This window comes from Ixodes scapularis, unplaced genomic scaffold (genome assembly GCF_016920785.2).
Source record: "Ixodes scapularis isolate PalLabHiFi unplaced genomic scaffold, ASM1692078v2 PGA_scaffold13__105_contigs__length_92229423, whole genome shotgun sequence".
NCBI lineage: Eukaryota > Metazoa > Arthropoda > Arachnida > Ixodida > Ixodidae > Ixodes > Ixodes scapularis.
This window is the reverse complement of record NW_024609839.1, coordinates 86779582-86804504: the sequence shown is the minus strand read 5'-3', so window position 1 is coordinate 86804504 and position 24923 is coordinate 86779582. Positions and strand designations below refer to the sequence as shown.

Below are 24923 nucleotides of genomic sequence, written 5' to 3'. Positions count from 1 at the left end.
CTGTCACACCGTCTACACTATGTTATTAAAAAGCAAAAAAAAGAAAAAAAAAAGAAAAGAACGAGAGCGTGTTGTTGTTGTTTAAGGCTTATTTACGAACGAAAGAATAAACACCTAGGATGGGGTACAAAACACGACATCTTGCAACTACGAAGCAACGAACAAGTACATTGTTCGTTCTTGTTTGTGGCCAGTCGAAAAATATCCTGTTCTGTGCTCCGTCCTATGAGGTTATTACTTCGTGTGTAACTGAAAAAAAATAATAATAATAATAATAAAAGCTATATCGTTAATTGCGGACGACAAACCGAGACGTCCACGCCGTTTACTTACAAGTTCGCATTTACCCGGATCTGGGTCGGGCGCGTCGAGTGACACGACCACGACGCGTCCGACCCGGTGCCCAGCGAGGTCCGCGGCAGGGCGACTCGCGCGCGAAGCCGCAGGTGCGCTCGAGGAAACAGCACCGCGCTGCGCGCGCCAGCCGCGCCGTCCGTGCCGCAGCAGCAGCGCCACGCGGGAGACGGAGAGGGCTCGAGCTACGCGCACTACGCGCGTCAAACCAGTGAGTCTCTGGCAATGCGCGCGCGATGTCCAGCCGCTGGCAGAGTCTCGCCCACCGGCTGTCCCCCGGCACGGGGGCCGAGCCGGAGTCCGTGGTGTCCCTGCTGCGGCACGGGGGTGCCAGCCAGGTGGCCGGGGCTAGGAGGTCCCTGACGGGGGCTTCGCTGCCCTGGCTCGAGCGATTCCTGTCCCTCGGGGGTCTGGAGGCCCTCTTCGGGGTCCTGGAGCGCTCCGGGTCCGCGTCTCTGAGGGACACCCTGCTCCAGGTGCACTGCGTGGACTGCCTGCGCGCCGTGATGAACGCACGCGCGGGTCTCGACTTTATCGTCCGGGAACCCCGCTACACACGCAAGCTCGCACACGGTCAGTCTCTTGCGGTTCATTATCCACGTTTCTGGGAGGGGCTGCACACCGAGTATTTGTTGGCGGCCCTAGGAAGTGCTCCTTATGCTGTGCGGTTCTGCGCGAGCTGACAGCCAGGGTTCGCCAGAGTCATCATTTTCCACCGTTACAAATGTTCGTGACAGGCGATAGATGACTATGACTTAACCGCGCATGAATACCTCCTATACTATTGGCTTGAGTACTTTGTGTATGAAATTCTTTAAAAAAAAAGGGGGGGGGGGGAAGGGGGGGAATGTTGGTTGATAAATCACTCGTGATTTTCTTCTCGCTAATTCACACTCGAGCACCAGTTCGAGAAAGTCGGGCGGTGGCGCTGGCCGGATGCGGTCTGCGGGGAATTTGTCGAGAGGGGGACAGGGCCTCTCTCGGCGCGCTAGACAGGTTGCCCCACGTGAGTACGGCGAGGCGTAACCCCCGCGAGATTACGAAACAACTTTCTAGGTCGCTCGGGGAGGGAAAACGCGGTTCGCCTTTCGGCGTCGTCGACGGCCTTGACCGTGCCTTGTGTTACGCGACGATCGCGGCGGCAGCGCCACTGCACCTGACTGCACTCCGTTCCACCCCAAGTCAGACCGCGTCCGATGCAATCCGGTCCGACATACAAGCAGCGTAAAATGCGCGTCGTCACGGCGCCCGTCGTCCTCGCGTGTCTCCTATCCCCGGCTAAAGCAATCATGCGCAACAAGCATCTCGAGATCGCGGCGATTTCACATTTCAAACATACAAAGGCGACCATTGCCGTCACGTTACATTTTCGACGCTACTCGGTCAATTCTATTAAAGTCCCTGGATAAGAGCTTCCTCCAAGTAGCGACATTTTTCGAAGCGCCGACTGTATGACGGTGCAGGTTTTAGGAATCGAATGGGCGGCGCACACCATAGGGTTTGAACTGAACGCCGCCATTTTGTTCCAGAGGAATCTGCTGTGTCATTTGTATTGGTTGTCGTTACTCGTAAAAGAAGTGTAAAGGGACTTTAGGTTCCATCGGGTCGTGGCGGCGGCTTGCTTAGGTCGGACTTGAGGCTCGTTCATACAGTGGCGTTCGAGTGCGACTGCGACCACTCGCGCCTCGTTAAGACAGCTTTGCGCCGAGCTGTTGCTATGGCCACACGTACGACGAGCCAACAGGAAGGCGCTGAGCTGCACGATCCGCAAGGTAACCCAACGCGGTCGACGCAGATCGTGCGAACCAGCCGACGGAGTATAATGTCACCAGCCGAGGCCGCTTCGTGCGCGCTGCTTTTAATTCGGGATCCCGAACGAGAGTCTGCGCCGGCCGCAGCTGGCGATTTATGACGGGCCCCAGCTGCGACTGACGCGAACTCGTGAGCCATCGCTCGGAGACGGCTGCGGCCGGAGCCCCAGGCGGAGACTCGACGGTGCCGACCGCCGGCCTCTCTTCGAACCAGGGTCGGTCAGTCGGTCGGCCCCGTATCGTCGAGAAGGCCCGCGCTTGACGTCATCGTTATGGTGCTTCCCCGACCCGCTGCAAGCGGCACACAACGCTCGCCTAGAGTCGCCGCAAGTAGCAGGCGCGTCCGGGCGACTCCGTGCGTTAGCGTCGCGCTCTTTGGGAGACGCTGCAAGATGTGCTGGCAGCGGTGCTAACGCGAGCATAGGCGGCGCTGCGTGGGTCAACTACTGATGACGTTTGGGAGGGATGGGCGCGGGCCTTGTCTTTTAGGTGGTGTTGGTCTGCCGCGTATGGGGAGCGCAATTTCGTCTGCTTCTTTTGCAGGGGTTCTGGTGACGTCGGAACGCCGAGTTTTGATTGGCTCTGATTGAAGGATAGTGGGTAGACTTCAAGGCAGCTTGCTCTGAGGTCTACCTACTGTCCTTCAATCAGAGCCAATCAAAGCTCCGCGTCTTTCTGACGTCACCACAGCTCCTCCAACAGAAGCAGACGAACTTGCGCTCCACGTTCACCTCTCCCCTTCTTGTTTTAAAAGTTGTTTGCTACCTATCGCGAGAAACGGCACGGTGACCGACTTGGGCCCGTTTGCTCGAAGCTGGTTAACTTAAACCGCGGTAAAAAGTTAACGGCATTTCCCTACGAGGGGGAATATTAGGTCACGTGAACGGCAGAGTAAGGACGGCAGGGAAACATGGCGGTGCCCCTGCGAGCGAGCGTCGCTCGCTTTGGGACGAATATGTCGTAGTGGCTGCAATGTCGGGCGCGTTAGTCAGCAAGGAATGGTGCAGGAGGCTTTCGCTTTGCCTTACCCCACTTAAATATCAAAGCACGAGCAATGACCTCGCCGTATTTTTTTAGATATGTCTTTCGATTTGGCCATTACTAAGCTTAAATGACCGCGGTGATTGTCTGTATGGTACGTACACCTTTGGAATAGTATAGTGGATTGCCTTGACTCAATCGGCCGGGTGTTGATAGCACGCAGAAGCAGACAGCGTCCCAACTGGCGACGTGCGCGACCGAAAGCGTCGCTGTGGTCGGCCTTCCGCGATTGGCCGAATGCTGACTATGACGTCAGCAAAGGATTTCTCATCGACGGAAATAAGAGGAATGGAAGAACTTCAATTTCGACGGTGTTGGTAGCGTTGCTTCAAGAGCGCAATGATTTCAAGCTTCCACCATGCTCCTTACAAACACCATCGAACTTGTTGTTCGCAAGGTAGTGACGTCACGAAAGGGAACCATAGGAGGGCGCCACTAAAACATCTCGCCAGGGGGATCGGTGGCCGAGTGGTCTAGCGCACACCAGCTCGGAGCACGTGGAGCGAAAGCTCGCGCTGCAGAACCCAGGGATCCTGGGTTCGAGCCCCACCCCTGCCCGTTTCGATCTGGATGAGCATCGTACCGGCGTGCGGTCGTGTACCACTACTGCGTGATGCACGTTAAAGACCCCAGGCTAGCGGCTGTACCGCACTGGCTAAATTTCTCATCTACAGCTGGGAGACTCGTCGCCCCTGTGAGGCAGACCAAGTTGTATAAACACACACACAACCCAATTATTATTAAAACATCTCGCCGCAAATAGACCTTTTGCTAAAGTTCCCACGCACCAAGGTGCATGCTACGAGTGCAGTTAGACGCGCTGCACGTTCTGGCGTCTGCAGTAGTAACTGTTTTAAAGCAAAAAGCCTAAAACAAAATTTGCCTTGCACGCGCGTTCGTCGAAACCTTATTATGATTATTTACTTCGAATCTTTTATACGCGGAAGGCCAGCGCGCGCGGAGCGTAGAATTACACTTTGAGCATTCTCCTCGACGCTTGGTTAATCTAGTAATAGGTCTATTTTCACTGGAGCCGAATTACACGGTTTCCAATTTATAAGGGTGCTATACACAGTTCTTACACGCTGGTCAACCATGCTGCAGGTGTACTGCCTTCCTTTCACTGCTCACTTCTTCCTCATCGTTTGTCGTAGTCCTGTCGTCCTCTTTCGAACTTGGAAGGAAATTTCAACGAGGCTTGTCTTCACTTCAGACAGCCAAACATTTAGAAATTTTCGAAACAAGGATTAATTTAGTTTGACCTTACCCAATATCTGTACCACGAGCAACAGTGTTTCTTAAGCTCAAGTAAATGCCGCGCTGCGTCGCGAAAACCCGGCACCGCGCGTTCTTGGGTCTCCCCTTTTCGGGAACTTTTCCAAAAAAGCCACTTATATTCGCAACAACCAGTAGGTGACACCAGCTACCACCCCATAATAAAACACGGAGCTATCGCTTATCCAGGCCTCGTCAAACTTGGCTAGACACTTGTAGGTACCTTGTGGAAAAGCGGTTAACTTTTCAGGGATCACCGTGACAATCTGGCGAACAGCTGACAGAACTTTTCCCGGCGGCGCGTTCGCTGTGCGCGTGGCGTCAACGCTGCAGTCGTTATTCCAACATATATAGAGGTGACAGGTTAAGGACCTGTAGTGGATGCTCCGCCTCCTGCACACGCTCGCTGCCTTCCTCCTGTTTGCGCTGCGTGTGCAACTAAGTGTTATTATGGCTGCCGGTCCCTATAGGCAACCGAAAGCCTCGCTGTGGTAGGCTTTCCGCGGTTTGGAAAAAACGCTCACTACGGCGTCTTTAGTGGTCTTGACCCTGATTTCGTTGTCGGGAATAAGAGAAGCGTCAGATTGTCAACTTGGGCGGTGTTAGTTTTAGGAATGCGATAACTTCTAGCTTCCACCGTGCTTTTTGCACACACCATATAGAATTTGTCATTGGAATTAATGTCAACTAGAAGCTCGATCGTCTGCTTCTTTTACAGGGGTTGTGGTGACGTCAGAACGCCGAGCTCTGATTGGTTCTGATTGAAGGATAGTGGGTAGACCTCAAGGCAGCTAGAATTGAGGTATACCCACTATCCTTCAATCATAGTGTAATGCGATATGTAATATTTTGCATCATGGTGTAATACGCCAAATGCGTTTTCGTCCGTGTTGTTTTGGCGTATTACACCATGGATGCGGGGCAACAAACGTTCTCAATGAGTTGAGAAACCACATCCGCGGCACACGGTAACACAAGACGCACCCTAAATAAAACAACTAGCACTTTCGAGCAGTCAACTAGCACACCCAACGCGGGAGTGGCGCCCACAAGAGCACTTTCGCCAACGTTTCTAATCCCTCAGCATGGCCGCGGAACCTGACGCTCGCTGGATGGCGCTGCAGTATTCAAAATGGCGCTACCTACGATAAAACGGTCTACCGTTTTATCGTGGGACGATCGAAGGCAGCTCACTCCAGTTTGAAGGTGTTTATAAACGTTTTATTTGAGGATCACGTCTCGACGACTGTGTCTTTTGTCGAGAACTGAAAACAGCAATGTCGAGATGGGCCTATTGCCGGAGCGAGTCGACCAATGATTCAACGATTCGAAATCAATGCATGTGCATGTTTCAACTTCCAGCAACAGAAATTGAAGGTTTCTTTCCAGCTACATTATTTACTAGTTGTGAAAATAAGAAGAATCTAGTCGCTTTCTGACGGTCAACATGGATCCGTGGCTCTCTGGTGTCGCGCAGGATATCGCGATCCAGGAAAACCGAGAACTAACTTTTCGACAATTTCCAGCCACACCCGGCGGGGGAAATTAGCCTTTAACTAAGTGTTGTAGATGATAAATTCCAGTCAGTGTCACCACTTCAGTATATCAATATTAAGATAAATTCACTTCCAAGGAGTCACAAGCTGAAACAGTGATTATCGCGAGAAAACTTGCACGCACCTTGCGAGCGTACCCCATGTTCATCGGCGGTACAGCGTTAAGTGCGGTGCGCCCTCCATTCACAAAATGTTCCGAGCACAGTCGAGAGGATGGCGTTGGGGAAAAGTCTTTTCGGTTTACGGACTCAACCCACTGCCGCCGGAGATCGGGGTCATGTGGAAAGCGATGCAGCTTAATTAAAGACATCACAGCCGCAGTTGCCGGATTTCGTGCAAGCTACATAGGTCTTGAGACAGTATTCGACTCTTTCTGTGTATATTTTGGCACTCTACTACCGAGCAATGCTGTCCCAATGACCGGGGGACCGCCACCATCGAAGCGCGTGGGTTTAGTTAGGTTCGGGGGTTTAAAACAGAGAAGAAAGCGCAAACGAAGTTCGGGCGATGCATACCCAACACCGGCGAACCCTCTCATCCAGGAGTTTCACTCTTTCTAACGCACCAGCAATGGAGAAAACGCCGTTAGCCCTTTTCCCTCTTTTCTCTCGCCCTCTTTCAGTAAATCTATTGCTATCGCCTGCTGATCACGCGCAACGCACAGAAAAAAGCGCAGAATCATGGGGCATTCACCGCGCGAGATTGGTTGAGCTGCAGGGACCGCCAAAACACAAATGCGACGAGCGCCGTGACGACGCACTTTCTCTGCTCTTCGATTGGCTACAACCGATCGTAGCGACGATGCTGTCGGACTTGAAGGGGAACGGAGTATATCCTGCTACTTTGCGCTCGACGCGGTTTCGTACCAGTCCTAATCTGACGACCTCGTCCGACCGAGACATCGGGGCAGATAAAGGCCGAGCACTTTTTTTTTCCGTATCTTAACCAGTGTTGGAAAACGACCTGGGGGGGGGGGGGGGGTTCCCATAAACCCATGTTCCAGGCGTGTATACCCTATCTTCCGGGATATAGACCGCCGAATATACATATTAAAAAGTTTAAATTTTCTGGGATGCGGTCTATATCTACATACAGGTGCGAACCCTATATATGGATTTCTTTTTTCTGTATTGTTTATTATGACGAAACGTGACGGATGTTCGGAATAATAATTTATGCACAATAACACTTATTCGTGTGACAATAAGGCGGGCATTTGTCAAGGTGGTAATGCTTGCAAATTTTTTCTGAATTCTTCTACGTGTGGACAAGGCACTTGGCACGAACTGTGCACCAAGTGCAAACAACCTTGGGAAAACTTTTTTTTTTTTTTTTCAAACAAAATTTGCATTATAGGGATGCAAAATCCCTATAATGCAAAGTGCAAAATTTGCATCTCACCACGCGGCTGCAATGCCACACCGCTGCCGGAGCCTTGTTGTCACCACGGCGCATGCGCAGAAGCTCCATTTCACGCTAATCTGGTTTCTGCAGGGCCCACGCCTTCCGTGGGCAAACGCGGACTCGCTCGTAAGCACCGTGCCGGTTTTTACTGCTCGTGCTGACTACGGCCCAGAAGATACGGCATACACACACGCTGTGCGACAGAGTTGCTCGAAACGATTCTCCGATATCGGGGGAAGTCTCCCATGCACGAAAGTGGAGAGCGCGGCCGACGGAGACTGGGCCCAAGTGGAGTGGCCGCCGTAATCTTCCCGACGGCCGATACGAGGCGCATTCCTTTTCCGCGGTTCTCTCATCGAGTCCGGTCGGGTCCACGTCATCCGGCGGGCAGGGGAGCGGCGCCCGCGGGCGCCTCGAACGCGTCTTCGACCGGTGTAATTCTGACGCGCAGTGAATAATAAAGGAGCAATTCTTTGTTCGAACTATCCAGCCTGTCAAAAGTATACCACGTCTTGAAACTCATCCCAAAATAAATTCTACCGAGGTTTTTCGGAGACGTCATTTATGTTATAGACCTTAATACATTTGAGTAATACAGACGTAATTTGATATACAAGCCAGTACTACCGGTACTGCCTCACTGATTGTTTAGTGACTTATCACTCTAAAAAAAAGAACGTGTATTCTTAACACCCTTTGTCCCATATAATACACCCCGAAACTTCAGTTCGACGTACAGCGTACTGGCGTCGATCTGACGGTACCACGGTGTAAGATACACTCTTTAGGTGAGGACACGGCGGGGCTGAACGCGGGGCGCGAGAAATCGGATAGTGTTCGTTCGACGGGCACCCGAAAGGCTGCATCCTTCCGCGGCCACCGTGCCCGCGGATGACAGTGTCGCCGGCGGCCAAACGGCGAAACTGTGTGAGAGCGAAAAAAATTATCTCGTTGCCATGACACCCCGGTACACCGTGGTCTTTCTGCACGAGCGGCAACCTCGCTGGAGCTCTGCGCGTGTGGAGCATGAGGCGGCACGAGCCGTCTTGTACGTGCCCACGGCTCGACGAGTCATTTGCCGGCACGCTTGAAACCATAGTGAGAGAGAGAAAGAGAGCGAGAGTGAAAAGCGAACTTTATCTGCACTGCGCGAGGAGCGCGCTGTCCTCACCTTTTCATTTCATTTCATTTCATTTATTGGTACCCTCAGGGCCCGAAGGCATTACAGAGGGGGGTGGGATTATTACGTACAAGTTAATGGAACACTCAAATCACAATCAACTTCTAGTAGTATTGATACAGCTTTTTTAAAATCAACAGGATTAACAATTGTGGCGATGGATGTGGAAAGGTGATTCCAATCAGCAGACGTACGAGGTATGAATGATCTGTAGTAGGTATTAGTGTGGCACTGTGGAATTTCGACTTTATGTATGTGATCATTGCGTGATGATATGTAGGATGGCTCCAGTAGGAGTTCAGTCTTAAGTATAGGGTTGTGAAAAAATATTTTCTGAAATAAACTTAATCGATAAAACTTTCGGCGTAAAGAAAGAGCTGGCAAGGATAGGCATTTTTTCATAGAGGTTACGCTTGATGTACGATGGTAATTAGAAAGAATAAAACGCACAGATCTATTCTGGACAGCCTCCAAGGCGCCGACGAGGCTCTCAGTGTTAGGATCCCAAACAGCAGAAGCGTACTCAAGTTTTGGCCGGACTAGTGTTTTATAGAAAAAGAGTTTCAAAGTCGAAGGGGTCTGGAAAAAATTACGTTTTAGATAGCCAAGCATGCGGTTGGCATTGGAAATGACGTGGTTAACATGCGATTCCCATGAGAGGTTAGATGTGATGTGAACGCCCAGATATTTGTAAGTGTCAACCCGTTCTAAAGTCATATTATTAAGGATATAGGAAGGAGTATCGTTAACTCGCCTGGAAATTATCATGTGTTTACACTTGTCGACATTTAATGACATGTGCCAAGAGTCACACCAACTTGAGATGGAATCGAGATCATTTTGAAGAAGTAAGATGTCGGAACTGTTAACAATTTCGCGGTATACAACACAATCATCTGCAAATAAACAAATAGAAGATGTTACATTCAATGGTAAGTCATTAATGTAAATGAGAAAGAGAAGATGGCCAAGCACAGATCCCTGAGGTACTCCGGACGTTACTGAAACTTTGGACGAGTCGGTATTATTACAACTTACAAACTGTGAACGATTAGTTAGAAATGCGCGAATCCACGAAAGTACATGCGGTTCAATGTTAAGTTTGTGAAGCTTAAGAAGAAGAAGGTTATGAGAGACCCTGTCAAACGCCTTGGAGAAGTCAAGAAAAACACTGTCAATTCGTGAACCACGATCTAGAACGCGATGGAAATCATTTGTTAGTCTTACAAGTTGTGTCTCGCATGAAAAAAATTTCCTAAAACCGTGTTGGTTAACGTTGAAGAATGAATTAGATTCAAGAAAATTAACCAGATTAGTATAAATTATATGTTCCATCGTTTTACAACAAATACTTGTGAGTGAAATGGGTCTAAAGTTAGAAGGGGAATGTTTGTCTCCAGTCTTGTGCAGTGGAATCACCCTTCCAGTTTTCCAGTCGTCTGGAAGCTGACCTAGTGAAAGAGATTGCTCAAATAGTTTAGACAAAATGATTGATGTATATTCTTTTGTATTCTTTAGAAACTTTGAGTTCATATTGTCAACACCAGATGACGATGATTGTTTAGTTGACTCTATAATCTTTAAAATGCCATACTCATCAATGACAATTGGATTCATGGGAAAAAAGTCATATGAAGGATATGATGGACAAAATGAATCAGTAACATTATTAAATACACTAGAAAACATGTCATTGAGAACAGTTGAACACAGTGAATTGGGAAACATTTCACCGGACTCATTTCTAAGTGAAAGGGAACGCTCAACACTGGGATTCATTACACTCCAAAACTGTTTAGGGTTATTAATTAGCATAGATGGTAGGCACTCATTAAAGAAGTAATATTTAGCCTCCCCGACTGCTTTTTTGTATTCATTCGCTGCGAGATTATAACGTTGCCAGTATTCCTCCGAGTCAATGCGCTTTGCGTTTCTGAACAAACGTTTCTTTTTATTTGAGAGCCTTCGGAGTTGAGGAGTGAACCATGGAGACTGTGTGTTTGTTATAATTGAGCGTAATGGAATGTGCTCATTAAATAAAGAAATGGCTTTGTTTTTATATAAGTCCCAATTGGTTTGAACTGAACGCTCGCAAAACTCTGGCAAAAAGTCCTCCAAAAAACAGCACAGACCTTCATTAATCGCTGCGTAGTTGGCCCTCCTGTAATCTCGAATTTGTTTGATCTGTTTTGTATTACGGCACACGGGAGTTATAAAAGAAAAATTAAGCAACGAGTGATCACTGAGACCAGGAAGGTATAAAATATCAGAAATTAAATCAGGTGTATCAGTCAGTATCAGGTCGAGCACGTTCGCCGAGGAGTCTGTTGTCCTTGTCGGAAATCTTACAACTTGCGAAAGATTAAAATCAGAACATAGATTTAAGAACTGGTTACATTCAGTTGAGGGGTTTTGGGATGAAGAACTTAAATCAGACCAGATGATGCCGGGATAATTAAAGTCGCCCATAAGAAAAATGGGTAAGTTTGGAAAGCGAACACGGACAAGGTTAATTGCATCATGAAGTTGCTCAACAAAAGTATTTGATCCTGTTGGAGGACGATAGCAACAGCCTAATACTAGCTTTTTGTGTCCAATGGAAAGACCTACCCATATTATCTCAAGATCAGATTTTATGTATATCAAAAAAGATTTAAGTTCAGGCACAGCTGCTATCAAAACTCCGCCTCCAGAACGTTCCTTGCGGTCATTCCGGTAAACATCAAAACTTTTACTACAATGAAATATTTCAGAATCCTTAACTTGAGAGGAAAGCCAAGTTTCAGTGAGCGCAACCAAACCAGCATCACATGAGTCAATCACTGAGCATAAGTCATCGCGTTTTTTAATCAGACTTCGAATGTTAGAAAAAACAACTGGCACATTAACTGGTCCCCCGCCCCTCTCGGACCGCTAGGCGGAGCCGGACGGTTGAGAAAGGGGGGCTGAAATTAGTGGAAGCACGCTAACATTTCTTTCAGAGCGTTGGAACGAGGTTGACACACATATTCGGTCTTCTTGAGGGTTGTACGTATAGCAGTTGTTATTTTGATAAAGCTTGTTGAAACGCAGTTTGAAAGTACTTCCTTGGGATTTGCCAAATTCTATTAGTTTTCTCCTAGCCAGGCGAGTAGCAAAAGAAAAATCTTCACTGACAGTCACGCCTACCGTTTTTAGTTGCATTTTGCAAGATAAGATAAGATCCCTTGTTTTGAAAGAAGAAAACTGTACGATGATGGGGCGACATTTGTTCGCAGCAAATGCCCCTAGCCTATGTGAGCGCTCTATACCAAATGTTCCGCTTATAGAAGGCAAGGAGCATTCGGAGAGCAGGCTTGTTATCTCTTGTTCAGCGTCACTCCACGTTTCTGAAGCAAGATCAGGAATACCGTAAAAGATAACGTTGTTTCGACGAGACCGGTCCTCCATATCATCAAGACGCTCCCGCAGAGCGATGTTTTCGCTCCGTAAGCTATCAGCTGCTTGACCGGCGACACCGTATTCTTGCTGTTTTGTTTCAAGAAGGATTGTTTTAGTCTCAACGACATGCAACCTTTTGTTAATGTCAGCCACCTCTTCTTGCATAAGTTTCTGGTTTTCCTTTATTTCATTTACACTGGTAAGCAGCCTTGCCTGTCCCTGTTCAAACTGAAGTGAGCGAGCATTCAAGCTCTGTAAAAGATCATACATTTGGCTAAACTGCTTAGCCTGAACATCGCTCATGGGACCCGGATTGGCCTCAACGTCGCCACAACATAGCAAAGACTGAACAGTGTTTCTGACACACTCAAAAAAATGCACATATTGGTGTGGGCAAGACACCAGCAGTAAAAAACGATTATCGGTTCGGTAACAATGATCATTCCTTCTTCCACATACCTGGACAAAGAAGAAGACTCGTTTAAGCATGGTGAACGAGCTGCTGCTGTCCTGCCCACCTGAAGAGTTTTATCTTCCACCGTGGACGGTACTAACTTTCACGAGAGGATTGATAGCCGATAGGTACAACTTATTAAAATATCTAATGTACGTGTTACTGACTACAAAAAAAAAATAATAATCGTTTTTTTTTTGGCGTTACTGCAAAACCTCGGTGCTTTCTTTCTGTGGTCTTTGACACGTACTTTAGCTATTTAATAAGTTATATCGCACCGTTATCAAGCCCCTCGTAAAATTTGGACTGTCTGTTCGACTACAGTGCGCTGCATTGTCGAACTAAAGTTTTGGGGTGCATTATATGGGACAAAAGGGTGTAAAGTGATACCCTTTTTTTAGGGTGTAGTTTACTTTAACTTGGACGATGAATGGTGCACGATAGGAATGCGCTTCCGCGAGCACGGTGTGCGTCTCTCTGCGCAGCGCTCTCCAGTCCGAACCGGGTGGTGCGCAAGCAAGTGCTCGAGCTGCTCTCGGCCATCGTCGTGTACGCGCCCGGGGGACAGCACCTGGCCCTGGACGCCCTGGAGCACGTCAGGGTGAGTGCCCCTGCAACTGGGAAACAGGGCCACCCTACACCTGCCCTCTCAAAGTAGCGTCATAAGTATGAACGCGCAGCGCGTCTTGCAGCGTCTCACGACGATCGGTCGACGCTAAAACATGTTGGCGCCAAGATGAACGGGTCTCCGCTTTGCGACGACTTAGTGCGGGTCGGGGATGCACTAATCATGTCGAACTATCACCGCACTTATCATGTCGAACTATCACCGCACTGCCAGCGTTTCTAGCATGAAAACCTCTTTAGGTCTGCCATCACTAACGCATCGCCGTAAAATCTTTCGCTTGCGTCTTTTCCATTAAATATTTCATCAAAATGCTGACCTTCGTCGTAGACTAATTATCCCACCATTCTATCTCTCTGCTTGCATTGATCATAGTCATAAAGTCGGTATGCCAAATTTTAAAACTTCGTTGTTTCAATATTCTTTTATTCCCCAAACATCGTTGGATTGGAACCACCTTCCCGCCTCAATAGACAATATTACTGATATTGTTCTGTTTAAGAGAGTTCTAACATGATCACATTGTAATTATTATTTTGATGTCCACTCCCCTCTTCATTGTATTATTACCTTGAGGATACTTGAATTAAATAAATAAAAAAACGATGACGTCATGAGCCGGCCTTGTCTTTTATAGTGTGCCTTCACCTGCGCGCTTTGCTTAGGGTGATGGCATCTGACCGTTTCGTTCCAAATGCTAATTTTTCTTTGTTGCTCTGCAGCGCGTGAGAGAGCGAAGACGCTTTGCAGCAGCTGTGCATGGGCGCCGCCATAACTGACCTTCAGTTTTTCTTTCCTCTTATTGGATTTTCTTAACTTCATCATTACCATAGCAGGCCAGGCTATTGCCATCCTAAATTCTCTTGCGTCCTTCTACCCAGCATGGGCCTTTCAGGAGGCTCGTCAACGCCCGTTTCAGTGGCTCGCTTTCTCCATAAGACAAAACAAGGTCAGCAATGGCGGCTGCAATCTGGCGCGTGTGTAAAGCGTCTATATCGGTTGATGTTGATTCTGCTAGAGCGGCATTTTAACGCAATAGCGCTGAAGGGGTACGGAAACGAAAATTGAAATATTCAAATTTTGTTCGGAAATGAATCAAGCACGCCGGATAATAACCGTAATTGATATTCGCCCGTTTGTATTTTGAACGACTGGCTATATTTTTCGTTCCAAACGGTGCACCCGAGCAAGCGCTCGAAGAGTGCGATGCGTCATGGAATATAGACGCTTTACACACGCGCCAGAATACAGCCGCCATTGCTGACCTTCTCTTGCTTTACCGAGATACCGAGCCACTGAAATTGGTGTGGACGAGCCACCACAAAACACAATGCTGTGGAGAAAGACAGAATAAAATCTAAGATGGCAATAGCCTGGCCTGCTATGGTAATAATGAAGTGAAGTAAACGTAATAAGTGGAAACAAAAACTGAAGGTCAGTTATGGCGGCGCCCATGCACAGCTGCTGCAAAGCGTCTATACGGCGCAAACAAAAACAGAAAAAAAAAGATTCTCCACATTCGTGACGTAGCAAGGCTGGCGTGGTTATGAGCTTTGCCGTTGGTGGCGTTGTCAGCGTTGTGGTGGTGTCAATGACGTCAACGCGTTACAGCCATGCCGTTCGAAGTACCCGTGGGGTGACGAGCGTGTGGCTGGCCCAAGGAGCACGTAACTTCCACGGCACTTTCAGCTTAGTGGTGAACGGGGTGGGGAAAGCAACTTCTGTCCAAATTGTGAGCGACGGGCTAATCTTCTAGATGGAGAATGGCTGTGTCTGGGTACACAAACGAGGGTTTGGTACAATGCGCGATTTGGGAGTTGAGGAAAGCTATGAAGGAAAATGTTGAATTCCAAAAAGCGGCGCTGCTCCGATGCAGCTTGCTGTGTCATAAAATTAGTTTTCTTGGGCCTTTCAACGAAAGACTGGTATCTTTGAGGTTATGTTGCAACATGCAACACATTAAAGCTAAAAAATGAGCGCTGGCGCGGAATCGGAGTGACGTGAGCTCGAGCTCTCTACTGCTCGCTTTAAAGTCGGCCATCGCGAAGCGCAGTGCGTATCGCTCTCGTGACGTCAATAGTTCATGCACGGCCAAGGGACCTGTAGTGGCGACCCTTGCCGCTTGGTGGCGTCAACGCGTGACAATCTCGCCTAGTTGTGCTATCCGAGGACTGTACGCCTGCCCGTAATGACACACACCAACATTGCCCCAACGTCATTCGCGACCATGCCGGTATTTTATATGTGCCACGAGCGTCTGATTCACCGTGTTAGTTTCACATCGCAAAAGTAGAAGGTCGAGGAAACCAGTAAGTAAAAATAACCATCAGTACCTAGCAATGGCGACACCTTCAAATTATGTATTAGCGCCGAGATGTTTCAGTGGCACCCTCTTATGGTTTCTATCCTCGACGTCACGACTGGGATTTACCACGCCGTGACGTCACCAGTGGTTATCCTGGCTACTTACCACCAGGTGCAACGACGACTTCAGTGGTGTGTTTAAGAAGCACAGTGGAAGCTAGGAACTAGGGCACCCTACTAGGAACCATCGCAACCGAAACTAACACCGTCAAAGTTGACAATCTGACAATGCTCATATGCCCATGGTTTGGCCAATCATGGAAAGCTGACCGCAGCGACGCTTTTGGTCGCGCACATCGCTAAGGTGGGGAAAAATGAGACAATTTCTTTTTCAATTGTAATTTTTATTTTCGTTTTATATGTTCTTAGATGTCTTGGCTTTATGCCCAGGAAATATTACTTAACTGAAGCAAACGAAATATTCAGCAAAACTACAATATCTGAAAATCACACAATGTCTCATTTTGCCCCGCCCTGTGGGGCTAAATGAGACGACGCGGTAGGCTACCATGAGACACTCTTAAAAAAAACGCGATATGTGTTCACTTTTCGTAATAATGAAAACACTCCAAACGCACTCTGTGAGCTCCGACGCACTCTTCATGAACCCATTCCTTGCATTCTATGTTCTCGATTTATACAAAATGCGGAGCTGCTTGGCTCCAAAGTCCCTTGCATACCAGGCACTGCCAGTCTCTTGTGGTCTGCATCGCACGCTCTGCAGAACGCTGGGACACTGTGCGCATCTTCGGGGGATCACTGAAAATCTTTCTCTTCGAAATCACGATCTTTTTTTTGTGTGTGTGTGTGTGTGGGGGGGGGGGGGGGAGGGGGGGCCCGGGGGGGGGGGGGGGGGAAGAGGGCAGTGGAACGCCGGTTTTTGTTTGCTTTCGTCAACATCGGCTTTGCCTTGTGGGGACATGACGTTAAAACAGCGCTGCTCTCCAGCCTGCTTGTTCTCTTTTTCTGCCCTACTTTAGGTACAGAAGAAATGTTCTCGAAACTTGAAACGCCGGAAAAAACGCGCCTTCTGTGTCGCAGCCGTTTTTTTTTTTTTTTTTTCTTTTTAGCTTTTGCTTTTTACATTTGCCGAGTCGTTTGGCTCGCCTTTAAAGTGCATCCTTTCGTGTCAAAAAGTGTGGCAGCAATGCGAAAAGAATGTCGCTGTTGCTTGACACTTTGAAGAGCTTCGTTCATGTCGGTTTTGCGCTATGAATCCCTGAGTGATTTTTTTTTGTACCTTTGGACAATCCTAGACACTGGGAGAAAATGCGAAAGCATGCAAGCCGCTCGTCCGCTCCCTTGTTCGTCTGCTGCGTACTTTTCGTCGCCGGTCAGCGCGTGTGCTCCCCTGGTGACCTTGGAGGCTCCGTGTTAACGGCGCGCTGATGGACACGCAGCGCCATGGGGTGAGCGGTCGTGGAAACTGACGAGCGCAGCGGCCAATGGGAGCCCCGTCGACGCGCGCCAGCCAATGGAACCGAAGGAAACGGGAAACCATGTGCCGTTTTGCGCTTCAACTGATGACGTCAGCTTGCTCCATGAGACAGTTAAGGCTTTCGCAGTAAAATATGGCCCAGGAGCAACCAGGAGACTAGTGCGTTATTGACATGCGCGTGATAGAATGTCGGATTGTTGCGCTTTGCCCCGCGCGTATCCAGTTACGTAAATAATTATTTAATTAAAAAAAGCAACTACAAATCACTCAAATTTGGTCTGCATGGAGCTAACAAAGCATATCAATAAAATTAAAGCTTACCTTGGTAGAATAGTGGGTGCCAAACGGGGTGCACGCCTCGCAGCGAAACCTCGCGCTGAATTTTCCGTCTTTTTTGGAAAGGGGGTCAAACACGTCAATCTCAACCCCGCATTTATATTCTCCGGAAAACTTTTGCCGACAGCTCTTAAGTTTTACTCATGAAAAGTGTACAGGTTACGGCAACTGTATGTGAAGTTTTAACGTACTCCGGTTGCTTGTCTAGGAGGTGAATGGCGCTAGACACAAACTGTCGCATTTCGCACCGCGTCTCATTTTTTCATTGGGTGGCATATTTCAGCATACTATTCACAGCGCATTCGGGGGGGGGGGGGGAGGAGGAGGAGGAGGAGGATGTTTGATCTGGCGGGGTGCAGGTCTCCGCATCTTCAGATCAAGATCCCAAATAGCGTCTGCAAAGAACGGCGATCGTCATGGTGTGGAAGGCACGTTGCAGAAGCACTGTAAAGCTGAGACTGCAGCCAGTGCCACAACTGTAGCCACAACCATTAGAGCTCGAGGTCGCTGCTTTGAAGCGTTCTTCGGCGGAACGAGCGGTCGCGCTAGAAATGCTTGTCTCAAAGCCAGAAGCGCGGGCATACTCCGTTTCACCTTATGCTGTACCGCAACGAAGGCTAGAAGCGCGAGCTCATAGCGTTGGCAGCAGCCCTTGGTGTACGAGAGCTTGTACCGCCGAGACGTGCCCTAGAGCAAGGAGCTCGCTCTTGTAGCCTTCCCTGCGGTACATCATAAGGTGAAATAGAGTATAGCTCCTGTTTGTAGCTTTAGCTGCAGTATCAGCTTATGAGCGTTCTCCGCCATGTCACATTCAGGACTAAGTAACTCCTCGAGCGAGTCATACTGCCGCGAACTGGCGCTGATTTTTAGGAACTCACGACGTGACGGCATTCTAACCGAGCTTCAGAGACCGCCACTAGAGGCAATTTTCGAATCTATAATTTCGCTTTAAAATTCGTTTTCTTCACTTCTCTGTGTGTAGCCCAGAAACACTAGCCTAGGCTAGTGTTTCTGGGCTGCCGATACCAACGTTATTAGAACCAACTCAGTTCTGGAGCTCCGCTCCGGAGGGGGGTCCCTTTGCGTGGCGCCTGTTAGAGGGCGCGCGCTCCGCATTAATATTCGCTATCATCATCATTGACGGCGTGCTTGTGGCCGTTGCCATAGAGATCGTACATGGCCATTGCATCTGGCCTACTGAGCTTACGGATGTTCGTGGCGCTTTATCTGACAGTAGCAGACGACTTTCAAATTGTTTCTGGTGCAGTTGGTAATCATCGGCACATCTACTATTACAGTATGTACAAACTTGCCCTGATTGTAGCCACCGGATTGTGGCGCCGACGAATTTGGGTTGTTCGAAACTCTTCGCGCTGTGAGCACAGCTAAGGCAGCGGCATTTCACAATAATGCGAAGCGTATGCCAAAACGGTCGTAGCGCTTTTCATGCTCAAATTGTAATTTTTACTGGCGAAAGGGCAAAAATTAACCAAAAACCATGCTGAACCTCGAGAGGAGTCGGGACTCGCAAGCAGCAGCAAAGCAGTAGCAGACGAAAACGCGTGGAATAATGCGCCGGCAGCGCCACCTAGCTGCAAAAATATCGGACACAGTTTCGGACCCTCTCCAATGTACAGCGTCTATGGGAAGTTCCATAACCGAGTTGATCTAGTAACGTTGGCCGATACAACATAGACCATATTCTATGGTGACAGCGCAGAGAAACAATCACACACCAGATACTCAGAAAGACAAGCATCAGCGCGTGTTCTTGTCTTTCTGAGTATCTTGTGTGTGATGGTTTCTCTGCGTTGTCACCGGAGAATATAGTTCACCAACTCGCCCAACCATCCATCCTATCAAGTAACATAAACCACATCTACAGAAAGAAATAAGTGTGAAGATTGCGTTTTCGTACCCCGTTAAGGACCTCGTGTCGCAGATAACCGGCGTCGGCGTTGTTGGCATCGTGAAAGAAAAATCCTGACTGGTCGATAGGGTCATGACGTCATAGCCATGCGACCTCGTGCGGGATTTTCACAAAACTCGCAACGCTCACGTCAAACCTGCTTTCACGCGTGGATTGAAAGTGATTAAAACATGATATGTAACTCGAATTAAGCGTCGCCACATGTCTCAAATGATTTCACTTTATAAGGTAATTCATGTTAAAAAAAATTTGAAGAATGTTTTTGGCGGGATCTGGACCCACGACCCTTCGGTTGCGAGCCAGACACGCTACTGACTAAGCCTTTTTTTTCTTTATTGCTTTATTTTGACAGTGAACAAAGGACCATAATGCACGATACATTTCACTTGAGCTAGTAAATTATTATATTGAGCAAAGACGACTTTAGTGAAGGTGACGATAAAATGCCGCCTGCAAGGCTTTTGAGAGGCTGTGAGAGTTGTTAAAATTCTCTGATCATCGACAGCTTCAAAAAGGCCGGCAACCAGTCCAGTTCCAGACAAATGTTCTGCTACACAGCTGCTATCAAGTTCACATTCTCAATGAAATAATAATGGACGAACATCCAGATCCGCATGACGAACTGCCATCCTACATCTACAACTAGCATGCAGGCCCAGTAAAAATACGAGGTCATATGGGAAAGGCGTCCTCTCCACAGACAAGAAACGTATTTCACGAGCCGTGAGCGGTAGGTCTTTTTCGAGGGTGCGTTGAAGCACATCCCAGAACAGGATAGCATCCCAGCAGTCAAGGAACACGCGCTCTACGGTCTCCCGTCTCTTGCACAAAAAACGATCCTAACCGATAGCGAAAAAGGCCATGGTACAATCATTCCCTTTTTTTCTTAACCAAGTCTTTACTGACAAAGTCTTGTTGTGGAGATAAAAAAAAAAAAAAAAGGTTTTAACGGATCCAGGAACTAGCATTCTTTTCACGCTGGAAAGCACATCACGGTCAGTACTGTCAGATAAAAAAGCACCTCTCCAGGGCCCGTTTGCTCGAAGCGCTAACCGCGGCTAAAGTTAGCCGCAGTACCTAGGAGAGGGATTTTGAGATCACGTGACTGGGGGCTCGGTAGGGATGCGGGGAAACATGGCGGTGCCCCAGTGAGTGATCGCCGGTCGCTTTGGAACTAATATGTCGTTGTAGCTGCAATATCGGGCGAGTTAGCAACGAATAATGCAGAAGGCTTTCGATTTGCCTTACCTCACTTCAACCGCAAAGCACGGGCAATGACATCGCCGCATTTCTTAGATAGTGTTTTGATTCTGGGCATTCCTAAGCCTAAATGAACGCGATAATTGTCGGCATGGCAACGTCTTTGGAAAGCGGATTGTTGATATAGCACACAAAAGCGGACAGCGTCTCGACAGACTTTTTTTCTAAATTATCCAAGCATCGCGAGGAGAAAAACGCTGGAAGTGTAATTCTACGGTTCCTCGCACGCTGGCCTTCCTCTTATAAAAGATTTGAAGTAAAAAGTCATAATAAGGCTTTAACGAACGCGCGTTCAAGGCAAAATTTGTTTTATACTTTTTGCTTTAGAACGGTTACTACCGCAGACGCCAGCACGTGCGACGCGTGCAACTACAGTCGTAGCATGCACCTCGGTGCTTGGATAATTTAGAAAAAAGGTCTGTTGGGACGCCGTCTGCTTTTGTGTGCTATCAACAATCCGCTTTCCAAAGACGTTGCTATGCCGACAATTATCGCGTTCATTTAGGCTTAGGAGTGCCCAGAATCAAAACACTATCTAAAAAATGCGGCGATGTCATTGCCCATGCTTTGCGGTTTAAGTGAGGTAAGGCAAAACGAAAGCCGCCTGCACCGTTCGTTGCTGACTAACGCGCCCGATATTGCAACCACAACGACATATTAGTTCCAAAGCGAGCGGCGGTCACTTACTGGGACACCGCCATGTTTCCCCGCATCCCTACCGAGCCAGTCACGTGATACCAAAGTCCCTCTCCTAGGTACTGCGGCTAACTTTAGCCGCGGTTAGTGCTTCGAGCAAACGGGCGGAAAGCGCGTTACTTTGCCTTCACATCTGTCGCACGTCAAAACAAAAAACCTCGGGTAGCTCTGAACAACCGTTCTTGGATGACAGTTCTCAGAAAAGAGTCATCCTGGTCTCGCAAAAAGATAAACCGTGAAACCAGCGTTCGTATGAACAAATGCGACAAACTATAGGTCCACCCGACATCTCGGGGCTAAAAGATTACCTCGTCTGTTTTCTGTCTGTCTGAGACCTGTCTGTTTTCTGCTACTTCTGCTCTTCAAAAAAACCCCCAGTCTCAGGGTAAACGACGAAATGGTTTACCTCGTCTAGTTCTTTCCCTCGTAGACTTCTATACGTACACGGCCATCACGCGGTGCATGCGTTGCAAATGCACACGATAGCAGTGTAGTAAGTGTGACAGGTACCAAATCTTTGCAACAAAGAATAAATCGCACACCGTTGTCCATGCAAAAATAGAAAAATCCTGCATGGCTACCCCACTTCGCGGCTTTAAAACTCATCTCCTCTATTTTGTTACGCCAGAGCTCGTTGCTTTCACGGTAGTTTTTCAAAGGCACCCCCAAGTATATACCGGGCTCTGTGGACCACTGAATAGTCTCAAACACACGCGGAGTCACGTTCCAGGGGCCGTGCCAGATCCCCAAGCGTTTCTCCCAGTTCACAGCACAGGCCGTTTTGGCGCAGATTGATTTAGTGAGCTGAACAGCCGCTTGAGACGCTCCCTCTTTCGCTACAAAAATTGCAACATCATCTGCGTATGCTAACATTTTAACACCGCACGCATTTAAAGAAAACCCACGTATGTCCTCACTATTTATGACACGTAGGCAGTAGGGCTCAAGAAATAGAGCGAACAACAACGGGGAAAGTGGGCACCCTTGCCGAACAGAGGATAACACAGAAATGCACTTAGTCACTTGTTTGTTAATCACAAGGCTACTCATGCAGTTACTATACGCCATATTTGCTCCATCAAAAATAACTTTACCCACGCCAACATGACTTAGGATGCAAAAAATAACATCTTGGGACACTCGATCAAAACCCTTTTCAAGATGAACTTGCAACAGAGCAATCTTTTGCGGAAAATAGCATCGCATAGTTCCAACACGCTACGCACAACACGAATCTTACTCATAATCGTACGACCCTTGGTACCGCACGTTTGATATTCTTCCACCAGATCCCCAATCACCGATTGCATGATTCTCGCAGGGATTTTCATTGGTATCTTATAGTCAGTATTAGCTAGTGTAATCGGCCGGTAATTTGCCACATTACGGAGTTTAATAGAGTCTTCATTTACGTGGATAAGAACTGTGTGAGTAAACAAAAAACGAAGGCAGGAAAACTTCGTTTTCATAACACTCGCGACGCACTTGTAGCAAAATACAAGTTAAATATTCTTTTTATACTTTTTATAAAAGGCAGCACACAAACCATCGGGGCCCGGTGATTTTCCGCTTTGCAAATCATCAGTGGCTCTTTCTACTATGGACATGCCTATCGGATGTTCTAACCATTCTTTTATTTCTCTATTTATCGTTGGCCAGAAGGGGCAAACAATTATCTGTGAACCCAAATTCTTTTGGGGCTTTGTGACTCGGTAAGCTTTCGTAGAATTCAAGAAATCCACGCTCTGTCATGCCAGGGTCACGCGTCGTGGTATCCTGGTAATGAGTTTGTTATTTCGTTAGCACCTGCGTATTTCGTTTCTGTGGCTAACGCTCGTTTTGTTGGTGCTTCACCAGAAACGTTTCTGCCCGAGCACGTATTATGGCGCCTCTGTAGTGCTTAGCATCTGTAAGTTGTAGCTTGATATTTATTTTATTAATGTCTTCTATAAATAACCCTGGGGATTTACACTCTTCCAGAACAAGCCCCTTCAAAGTCGAGCGTAGCTGTGTTTTCCCTCTTCTTTCTCGTACCTAAAGGAGCACTGCAAAGGGACGGAGAAAATCAAAAATGCCGCTTTGAAGGGCGTGTATATCAGTGTCAAACGCGATCGTTCAGGGACGACATTGGTCTTGAGCGTCGGATGACGACGACATAGGAATCTAGAGGTAGGACTGGCTGAATAGGTGCACGTGACTCCTTCTAATTCTTTCAAGCGCGTGATTCTCACTCAAATTGTTGCTAGGGACACCCGTAAATCGGCGGAGCGTTCACGTCTTCGTAACTGGATGTTAATTTGAACAATTAGGAATGTCGCGCATGGTTGTTGCACGCTCTTGTCATTTCGGTTCTCTATTGGTCCAGACCAATGGCATCATCAACAATAGAAACTGATAAAAGATCCGAACTTCTTTCTACTATTATGTTAAAGATACATCAGATTTATTTTTTATTTTATTTTTACTGTGTTGTTAGGGTGCCACACTCTAGTTTGAGGGAACGCGATGCATTGAAAAAAATTGTCAGAAACGCTTTGCATGGCCCTTTTAAGAGTGATTGATCTTTCAACGGCGTCTATTTTAATTGCTCCCTTAAATACTTACCATTCTCCGCTCATGTCACTCCCGTATATGTTCCCCAAGTTTTCAATCCGTGCATTTATCTTGTCGTTAAACAACTCGTCGTCAAGGAGCTTGTAGTTCATTTTCCAGTTGTGCCACCTAAATCGTTGTGGGTATTTTCTTTTTGATCCTAACCCGAAAGTCACCAGGGAGTGGTCGCTAAAGCACACCTGTTTGACACTATAATGCTCTCACAGCGGGATAAGCTCAACTGACATGAATAATCTGTCTAGCCGTGCGTGGCTGCTTTCTTGGAAATTGGTGAGCTGCACGCCCTTCGTGCACTTTCCGCAATGTGCCACGTCCTACATGTAATGCTCCTTCAGTAGTTCATACCAGACATCGCCACTGCTATCCCTCTGGCGACCATGAGGGGTCTTGTCTTCTTGAGCACATGTACTGTTAAAATCCCCCACCACCTCAAGCAGTCGTTCGCACTTTAAATATTCCGCTATACTTCCCAGAAATTGGCATCGCTCCGCCTCTAGGGTCGGTGCGTAAATACAGATTATACGAAACTTTTGTTTTGACAAGCGAATATCAAAATACACGACTCTTTCATCTTCACGCGAAGCAACATTCTCAACAATAACACGTACAGAATTTTAAAAAATGCATACACTTGCCGATCTCCCAACCGCATGGCGTAGGCATGCATCGTATCGCGACCTAAATTGGCGCACCGTCTGCTCGGTCTGCTCCTTACTTTCAATCTTGGTGTCCCGGACCGTTACCACGTCGATGTTGTTTTCCAAGAACAACCGTCTGAGCTGGCACTGCCTTCGCCTTGCAGACAGTCCTCTTATGTTCAGTGTAGCTATACGCAGTGCGACCTCGAACTGTTTCACGGTTTCAAAAACATTAGGAGCTTATGACCTTGCGTCAACAACCAGACACTCGCCACTGAGGTAGGTAGCGGGGGAACCAGTTTACTGTGACAGCGGTTTTCACGAGCCCTGGAAGACGAGCGGCTGCGTGTCGTATAGCGTCATTTTTTTTTTTCCGGCGAGCTTCCACTGATATGCCAGGCGTCGCAGTGCCAGCTCGCTGGTGGCAGTACTGCTTGCACCCGGTCCTCCAGTCGCCGCTTCGAAGTCATGGTGTCCAGGGTCATTTCCGCGCTGGGGCTGTTGTCCGGCGCCACTTCCTCTTCCTTA

At 47.9% G+C, this 24923-nt stretch overlaps 1 protein-coding gene across 4 annotated transcripts in view; it reads left to right on the top strand.

Annotated features, from left to right (window-relative positions):
• The first annotated feature begins 444 nt into the window (after positions 1-444).
• LOC8029880 (inverted formin-2) overlaps positions 445-24923 on the top strand; it is a 47971-nt gene continuing 23492 nt past the window's right edge. For 2 of the 4 annotated variants that reach the window (XM_040501301.2, XM_029991187.4), the window contains exons 1-2: positions 580-927; positions 12981-13096. In XM_040501301.2, the coding sequence (XP_040357235.1) occupies positions 591-927; positions 12981-13096 (453 nt within the window). In that variant the 5' untranslated portion in view covers positions 580-590. Of the gene's footprint in view, positions 928-12980; positions 13097-24923 lie in introns of all 4 variants that reach the window. The other 2 variants (XM_040211351.3, XM_040211350.3) reach the window with 2 other exon arrangements.